This window comes from Falco peregrinus, chromosome 6 (assembly GCF_023634155.1).
Source record: "Falco peregrinus isolate bFalPer1 chromosome 6, bFalPer1.pri, whole genome shotgun sequence".
Lineage (NCBI taxonomy): Eukaryota > Metazoa > Chordata > Aves > Falconiformes > Falconidae > Falco > Falco peregrinus.
In genome coordinates this window covers 39617597-39626967 of record NC_073726.1, presented here as the reverse complement: position 1 = coordinate 39626967, position 9371 = coordinate 39617597, and the positions used below count along the sequence as shown (strand labels likewise).

At 37.1% G+C, this 9371-nt stretch overlaps 1 protein-coding gene across 2 annotated transcripts in view; it reads right to left on the bottom strand.

Moving 5' to 3' along the window:
- Positions 1-2104: 2104 nt before the first annotated feature.
- TAFA2 (TAFA chemokine like family member 2) overlaps positions 2105-9371 on the bottom strand; it is a 192032-nt gene continuing 184765 nt past the window's right edge. For both annotated transcript variants that reach the window (XR_008747908.1, XM_055809031.1), the window contains one exon: positions 2105-4212. Coding sequence is in view for 1 of the 2 variants with exons in the window: in XM_055809031.1 (XP_055665006.1) it covers positions 4201-4212 (12 nt within the window). In the remaining variant the exon portion in view is untranslated. The remainder of the gene's footprint in view (positions 4213-9371) is intronic.

Genomic DNA, 9371 nt, shown 5'->3' with positions numbered 1-9371 from the left:
AGTGTTTTTGCCTAGGCTGGCATCCTGCTAACAACAGGATGAGAAAGAACAGTAATTCCCTTATACAACAGTTTCCAGCTGCCACCGTCAGTGGTCCACCCTACCAGATGGTCTTAAGTTAGTTTTGGATTAAGAGATGTTGGAAACACTTGTCATCACCTGTCAAAACAAAATTGTGGGAAATCCAGCCTTTTAATATACAACCTCTTGTAATCACCACATAAGCAGGGCAGATGAATACAGAAGATGCAAAGCAACAGCCATGGAAGAAATTTTTGCTAAAATATTTGCAATGACTGACTGTAAAGTGGTATCAGAAAGCTGCAAAACCTCTTACAGAAACAAGAACAAAGATGTAATTTGGAAATCTTTTCTCATTTTATAAAGGAATAAACAGAAAAGTTTCTCAGGGTACAAAATGCATTATAAAGACTAACTGACTAGGTAATTCTTATTATTCAGTTTAATACCACTGAAACCGTGAGAAATCATTTAATGCCATCAGGTTGTTCATGTGTGACATTTTATACAGAGCTATCTATAGACAAAAAGAAACTAGAGATTAAGGCAACACTTCTCTTACAAACCAAAACTGTGCTCCTGTTCCTTGCCAATATCTTTGTTAACAACAGATGTGTAAAATTCAAGGCATGGAGGAGGAGGCAGTAAATCAATAGAAAAGGATGCCAATCACATCTTTTGTTTTGTTATTATAGACAGCCTTGCATTACCTGGAAACTATAAATGCCAGCTGTACAATTATAATGAGCAAAAATCCCCTGAATATATTTTTATTAAACCTAAGAAAATAACATGCTTTATAGTAGATTTTTAGTTTCAAAACTAATCTACTGTCTGCAAAACTAAACTGCAGTTTTGTCTCCAGTTTCAAAGCATATTGATTCGACATGAAACAGAGCTGCATTCACTTGGCGAAGTACTGAAACACTACACCAGTAACATTCTGGAGCAGGGCTGGAGAAGCCAAGAACTAAAAGATACAGGATAGCAGGCATATTTAAAGGTAGTAACAGTGGTATCTGCAGCAATGCTGTTTCGAAGGCTTAGCACTCACTTATGACCAATAAGCCAGATACAATCAAGATAGAGTATTGAAAGTTTCTAAGCTCTATTTTAGATTTATTAGATCTGATTTGGAATATTTTTTTTTTTTCAGTAAGACTCATATCTGGATTTCCTTTATGTTTTGTTGAACTGAAGCAATACATTTCAGTTTGAAAGGCTTGAACAAAGCAGTGAGTTTTCTTTCCCCATCCTTGTGCTGCCACATGGAACTGCAGAATAGGAACTCATATTCTCCTGCAGTTCAGAATTCTTCATGACTAGTGAACTGAAAGGGTAACATGGATTTCCCTCTGATCATAATGCCTGATCATCTTTGTGATCAGATGAAGCTGGATATTTCGATAATCTGGGAAGCAGTATATAAGGACTGAAGGAGTAATTGAAGCAGGATTCATCTTCACAGGCCTACAACATGAATGCCCATAGCTGATCTCATCTGCTGTACTCCATTTTCAAAGGCAGCACTGAAACTGGCAGTATGGACAGCTAACTGTGGTTCCTAGCTTGTTTTAAGATACACAAGTGAGTTCATAGTTGAACTGGCTTTTCTTTTTGCTTTTTTTTTTCCCCTTTTAAACAGTTTAATACAGTATAAACAATTTAACCTGAAACATTACCTTTTCAGTAATGTCTACGATGTTCTGTTGCTCCTGAAAAGGTCTAAACAAGAATTTTTCAGGGTTTCCATTTTGTGAAGAAAAGACCCCATTTTTATTCTGTTTGGCCTGAAAACAGTATGCCCACCAGAATTTCACATGACAATGCTAGAACATTTGTGCCAAGTAATAGTTTCCTTGGAAAAACAGCTTTCAAAGCAGAAGGAGATATTCCCAGGTCTACTGAAGAAATAAAAAAAGAATATAACCTTTAAGATTCTTATTCACTGGGAAAAAAAAAATTTTTTTGTTCCATGGGTAAACAGGTCTCTAAAGCGCACATCCATACAGGGAACTCTATTTTGTATTACAATTTTATTCACTTGCCATGAATATTAACAACATTAATCTACTGCAGATAATCTATTCAGTATATTTGAAAATCCATTTATTTTCACTTATTGATATGCATGTGTTACACTTGTATATAATACAGTATTTTCAGTGTTGGTTTAAGAACAAAGAAACAAAGAAAACAAATATTGAGAAGCATGATGTAGATTTTTGACCAAAGAGGGGCCATGTTCAGATTTTACAAAACAGCACATTTACACTTTGCACTGTCCCAGACAACCTCTTTAAGATGCTAACCTTCTGTCCTGCACCTGTTAGCATAAATCCATACAATATTAACCTATCCTAAAATACTGAGATACCTAGTTGCTGCTAATACAGTTTATCCTAATTAAATTTTAATCAGAAAAGAATATCTTTCCCTGCCAACATTTTTTATTATTTCTCAGCAGAATGATAGAATATACTTCTCAATTTTATTCCCAACAGTCATTTATTTTATTTAAGCTCTCCTGTGCAATAATACAGCAGAGGTAATGAAATGGGTTTGGAACAGCAGGGGCTACTGTGACAGGCAGAGCACTCCAAGGTGTTCATCCATCATGGAACTTAATATATAACTACCAAGCCTGTCAATGGCTTGTGATGATAAAATAATTTCCTTCTTTTTCTAGGACTCTGTTAGCCACACAGGACTTTTAAATAAGCTTGCCCCTATATATTTTTGACTACCATTAAGTGTGTGTGGTTTTCATTTCAATGCACCAAAGCATACACAACTCCGTCACCCTCTCCAGTCAGCATGCTTATGCAGTGTCACTACAAGGAATTGCCAGTTGTATCAATATTACAGATGGTACAATATACATTAAATGGAGTATAAAATTATACATTCTGTAATAACTTAGAAAAAAGCTCATAGATGCTTAAGGCCTTTAAATATTGAGGATTTTTTTCATGTAACAGCACATCACAAAGTTCAAAAATTGCTACTGAAACAAAAAATTTAAAAAATAAATATGATCTTGGCAAGGACCATATCTGAATTGGATGACTGTAAGCAAGCAAAATACCCACAAACTGTAAATCAGGGAGGGCACTAGGACTTTTTTCCTTTATAGCAAACAGACTGAGCAGACATCTACATAAGCATCCAACAGTACTTAGGTTCAAGCAAGAGATTTTATTTTTTAATAAAAAGACAAAAATTCCAAATGATTACCATCCAATTTCATAATTGCAAAACTCATTTACATCCCTGCCTACCTTTATAAAAAGGGATGAAATACTGTCATTGACTGCTTACCATGAATTTCAATGAATTAAAGGTTGGGAAAGTAAAATACATATCAGGAACACCCATCTCTTTCAAACTAAATGCAAATGTGTATCTTAAAGGTATAAAATGTCTTATAATGGAAGTGGTAATTGAGTTTTGACCACTACTTTTGTAACTGCCAAAGAGCTGCAGTAGTTGGCTAGCCTTAGGGAAACATGTCAACCTGACTATGCATTCTAATATGACTGATGTATTCAGATAACTATTACTTGTCAACAATAATTATTAACAATGGATATATATTTTCATTCCTATAACAAAAGCAACTTCAAGATGTTGAAATATGTACCTTTGAGAGCTCCAAGATTAGAATACAAATAAAAATGTCTAAAACTGCGCCATGCCAGAGGACAATTTCTGCAACAGAAATCTAATTAAAGCAGCGTGCAGTCCCACCAGCAATCTGAATGGTGGACCAGGGATCATTTTAGAGAGAAGGAACCAATACGTTTTGGAGGTTGACTTCATCAAGATGAAAAGCCACTGGTCTGGAATTGAGAATCTGAAAGATTGCTGCTTTTCTGCACCTTTTGAATATCAGCTCTTGTGATTACAGCTGCAAATTCCTCAGCAAGTGCAATTTTACAAGTGTACACAGTTCAATCAGTTGAAATCTTTGTGACACAGAAGTTCAAAATAACTTTCCAGTAGTTTTGATCTCAAGGCTGTTGCTGATTACAAGCCAGGTTCTCATTGAAACAATTGATTCTGAAGGATACACCCCAGCAGTATAAAATTTCACTTCAGGTACTGCCTGGAGGAATGAAATTCCTATGTGTTGTATTTAATGTTATCAGCCTTGAGACTGACTTGATTTGTCTTTAGCTATCGGGTTACCTGTAAAGAAAAAGAAAATCAGAAAATCAAAACTGTACATAGAGAATCTGCTTCTGAAGTGCTGGAAACTGAGACTAAAATATAAGATCTCTGTGCAGCAAAGCTTTTTCAATTGTTCTTAAATAAGTGAATAATTCCCAGTGGTATTAGATGGGATTGCTCCCCAAATTAAATTGTGTGTTTAAGTGCCTTGTTGGAATTGGACTTGAGAAGGAGAAATTGAAATGTGACCATGCTTTAGAATATAATAAAACAATCTGAAGGTCACAAACTACCAACCCACAAATGTCAAAAGCATTGGTTTCAAGGAAAACTTCTGTATTCTGTTCATCCTTCTCAATGTCAGAACCTCTGTATGGCAACAATTATGCTTTTAAAATGTTAGCCATTGAGTATAACAGTGACTGATATTGGAGATGTACTCCTCTGTTCTTTGCGTGCTACTTAAAACACAATCACGGAACCATAGAATCATTTAGGTTGGAAAAGGCAATGTTCACTTAAGGGCTAAATGCATCTTAGAAAGCAATAATCATTTAGCTGAGAAACAGGACAAAAATCATGCATACATAAACAAGAGAGAAATACATCCTGTTATTCACAAGATATAAAATAACTACAAAGGAATCCACTTAGAGCAGTTTCACCCAGCCTAACAAAACAAGAGCGGAACAGAAGGACCACCGAGAAAGAGCAGGAGACAAAGCATTTCACAGTAATTGGACCTTCCCCATTTCTGATTTGGATGTTAAACATTAGAAGAAAGAAATAATAATCCATCATATCAAAGAAACATAACTTTGAGGAATATTTCTGCTGTGTCAGTGCATACAATTAATGATAATGTAACATTTAAATATCAAGTTGTGTCAGGGGATGACAAGCCAACACTTGAAGAACAACCCACTGGAATGGTCACAGTAACACTTCACGACATCAAGGGGCATATGCTTTTCATTTTGATCACAGAGAGAAGGGTCGTGCTCCTTAATGATGAAACATTTTCTTGCCCTCAGCAAAGCTGTTTGCATACAGCTCTCGTCAGCTCTGCAGAAGCACTACCATAAAGCAGAATATTAAAAGCTCTGTTCATGGAGTTCATTACTTCAGTTTGCCTTCTCCACCAAGCTGTTTCCAGGAACTGCATTTAAGAAGGCAATAATAAAATTGTGCTTTGCTATTTTTATGATACATGGGTTTATTTATTACACTGCTCTTATTTTGTTTTGTTCTTGCTGTTGGAAACAGCCTCATGTGGCCTCTTCTATAGTGGAAGATTGCCTGAAAAAATAATGAAGAATTAATTTCAAAGTCAGGCAACATATTTCTATGCCCTGCTCCAAAGCTCAAAAGGCTGACACAGCATCTTACTGTTATTTATTTTTTGCTTTATTGTAAGAAGCTGGAATCCTGCTCATGGACCCAGGTGTCAATGAGCTACGTAATGTGAAACGCACATCTCATCCTATCCACAGGATTTTAATAGCCTTATTTAAGATAAAAAAAACCCCAAACCAACCTGATACAAAGCACACTGAAGACAGATAAAAGGATGTGAGACTCCCAAAGAGGCCATGTAGAGGCAGGGTCAAAGCTTCTTACTTTTCCAAACGACAGGGTAGACCAAAACCAAAGCAGAATCAAGAGGAGAGTTTTCTCAGAGGTACAACTGGACAGGTACAGGCACTGGAACTTGGCTGAATTCCCTATTCTGCCTACATACCCATAGACTAGACCTTTGCTATTAAAAAGAGAGAGTGCCAGCTGACTTTTGAGAGACCAAGTTGATCGTGATCCAGCAACGTGTCCTTGCTGCAAAGGCGGCTAGTGGCCTGGGCTGCACTAAACAAAGCATTGTCGACAAGCTGTGGGAGGTGATCCGTCACCTTTGCTCAGTACTGGTGAGGCCACACCTGCAGTTAGTGTGTCCAGTTTTGGGCTCCCCAGCACAACAGAAACATAGAGCTACTGGAGACAGTCCAGTAAAGGGCCACAGAGGCAAATAGGGGACTGGAGCATCTTCGTAAGAGGAAAGGCTGAGACAGCTGGGACTGCTCAGCCTGCAGAAGGGGAGGCTCAGAGATGATCTCATCAATGTGTGCAAATACCTGAAGGGAAGGCGCGAAGAAGATGAAGCCACGCTTTTTTTCAAGTGGTGCCCAGTGACAGGACAAGAGGCAATGAGTACAAATTGAAACACAGGAGGCTCCCTCTCAGAAAACACTTTCTTACTGTGAGGGTGACTGAGCAGTGGCACAGGTTGCCCAGGGAGGCTGTGGAGTCTACATCCTTGAAGATGTTCTACAGCCATATGGTCCTGGGCAACCACCTCTAGGTGGCTCTGCTTGAGCACAGGGTTTGGCCTTCCAGAGGTCCCTTCCAGCATCAACCATTCTGTGATCTGTTATTTCTATTACATCCAGCTCTGCCAATACAGGGGCTAAGGTGATAAACTGCATCTAGCAAAAAGAGTATTTTCACACGTATATGACTGCTCAGTTACATGTCTGTTTGGAAGTGTAAATGTGTGCTCTTCAGTCACAAAGAAGCTCAGCAAAACCATAAACTGCAGGACTACCTACTACACCCCCAGCCCCGCCACCCTCACCTAGCTCTAAAACCGTATTGTGAAAATAACTGTATAAAAGCAACATATACTGTTACATAGAATAAACAGATAATATAAAGAAGAAAAAAATCAGATAGTCATTCAAATCTCTGCTCTATAACAGAAGGCTAATAATATACAAAGGTCATTTTGTTTATACAGACTGCATAGGAAGTCAAGCTGCATACTCCTGATTTATGATTACATGAGTGGAGTTTTTAACTGCTTTCCATTACCAAAAGTTTGATTATTCCACCTGCCCACATTCTTATTGTATTTTTCTTCTTTTCCTTTTTTTCTGTTAACTTCCAGGTCACATAATGCTACTCTGAGTAACACACACAGGGGACTACATTTGCCTCTATGTAGGAAGGTAATACTGGTTATGTGTGAGCACAGACCAGACATTAACATTAATGGAAGTTATATATCCATAGACATCAGGGAGAGAATAGACCTCTCAGATGCTAAAGGCAGTTTCATAACGAAGCAATGAAATTTTAGGTAATATCTAGTGATGGTATTCCCAGAAATGCTTAATTTTGGATGTATTAAAAGCTATTTGGTTTGACTGGCTGGGAAGCAAGGTATGGTGCCAAACGTCTTTATAGGAAAAGGGGGACTGATAGCACAATTTGTCAGATCCTTAAAATCCTAAGAGAACAGTAACACATTGAAAGGGTGCACATCAAGTCTAATATTTTTTTCAATTAATAATTTATATTAGACAAATTAACTTTGCTGCTGTTTAACAATACATATTTTAAAAAAATGACATAAAACCTATAGCATCCTACACGTAGATTTGAATTAATTTGTTCATTCTTGGAATACAGTGACTCCCTTTATGCTAGTATATTTTTTCACATGGTTGTTGCATCATAAATACAATGCATTAGACTCTCTTCACTTTCTTGTACAAAACATGCAATTAAAGTATAATTACTCCACAGTTGCAGGCTTTTCAATTTGAATTAGTGAGTGGCTGCTGTAAATTGGCTCTAATTGTATGTGAACTCACTTGTTTTATTTTAAAACAACAATATATAATTAAATACAAGTGAAGTTTTCCATGTTTCTTCTGCTTAGTAAATGTTCAAAACAGATTCAGTTTTTGGGTAGACCATTTTTGCCAGGGTAACTCAGAATGGACCAGAAATTCAAAGACCTCAAAGGCAGTGCATTAGAAAAGCCACCAGCTCAAAAAAATTCCCACAGCTGATGAATACAGCAGCTAATACCAACCATTCCATAAGAACAGATTCCCAATAAAAACACAGCCTGATACTTCTACTCAAGATTTCCTTCTGCCTTAGAAGAGCAGAGGAGGAAAATCAAGACTATAGGATGTAAAGAATGGCTGAGTTAATATTCCCTGGATAGTAAAGTGCTTTTCCCTACTTTTGTGCACCTAAGCATCAAAGTCACAGGATCACAAATAGGTATAGTACAAATCTTCTGTTTCTTCAGAGAAACAAATGTATCACTAATTAATTGCTAACTACAGAATAGTTTAAATATGCCAGTAAGGCATGTAATTAATTATTACTTAATAGTATTAGAAGAAAATCGGTAACAATATGCAGTATACTGAAATAAGTGTGTGCTAGAACATTTCATAACACAACTTTGTACATTACTATTTTTTGACTGGCAGCTGTTTCAATTTTTTTCTATGTTTATTGCAAACCATATACAAAATCCATATTAGAAACAGACTCTTGAGTTTGCAAAGTCAAGCACTCAAAAGTTAGCACCTTGCCTTTCTACAGGTGCCCTTGCAACTCCAATTCTATTTCTTTTCCATCGTGTACAGTAAACAGAATTTACTAGGGAAGGAGTGCTGGAGGGAAGTCTGTTATAATGTCATTGGGACTATGTATCAATGCAAATGTAGAAAGGGGCAAATTTTTAAGCCAGTGTTTCTTCCCTCCACAGATGATTCAGCAAGATGATGGACCCTTGCTCCAGGTTTTCACCAAAGCATATAAATAAACACAAGAAATAGAAAGAACTTAATACTGGGTTGTTTAGGTTTTCTTTAATTAGAACTGTTTCATCAACTGTATAGGATTGTGTGTGTGGTAATAGCCTGTGTCATCAGAGCATACTCAAGAATCATCGAGTTATCTTTTGGGGGGGTTGTTTTTGGTGGATTCCCCCCCCCCCCCCCCCCCCGAGATATATAAGATAGAGAAAGGAAATTTTTATTTCTTTTTAAAGCAACTAATAGCTGACCCTGAGCCAAGTGGAATTTCATGAGACAAAGAAGAGCCATCTTGGCACCCCTGTCATTCTTCTGTAAGATATTAAAGGCATATGGGAAACAAAAATGGTGTGGGGATTTCTAGCAAATATAAAAAGGGTCTCACAAGTATATTAAATGACCAACATGAGATAAGGTAAATACAGGGAATGCTACAAGAATCCCATAAATAAATGCTTGAAGAAAGAGGCCCAAGAAATGGCTAGCTATGGACTGTCCTCCAGGACACGGAGACATCTCGTACCAAGACAGCCCTTATTTGAATGCAGTACATTTCCATCCATT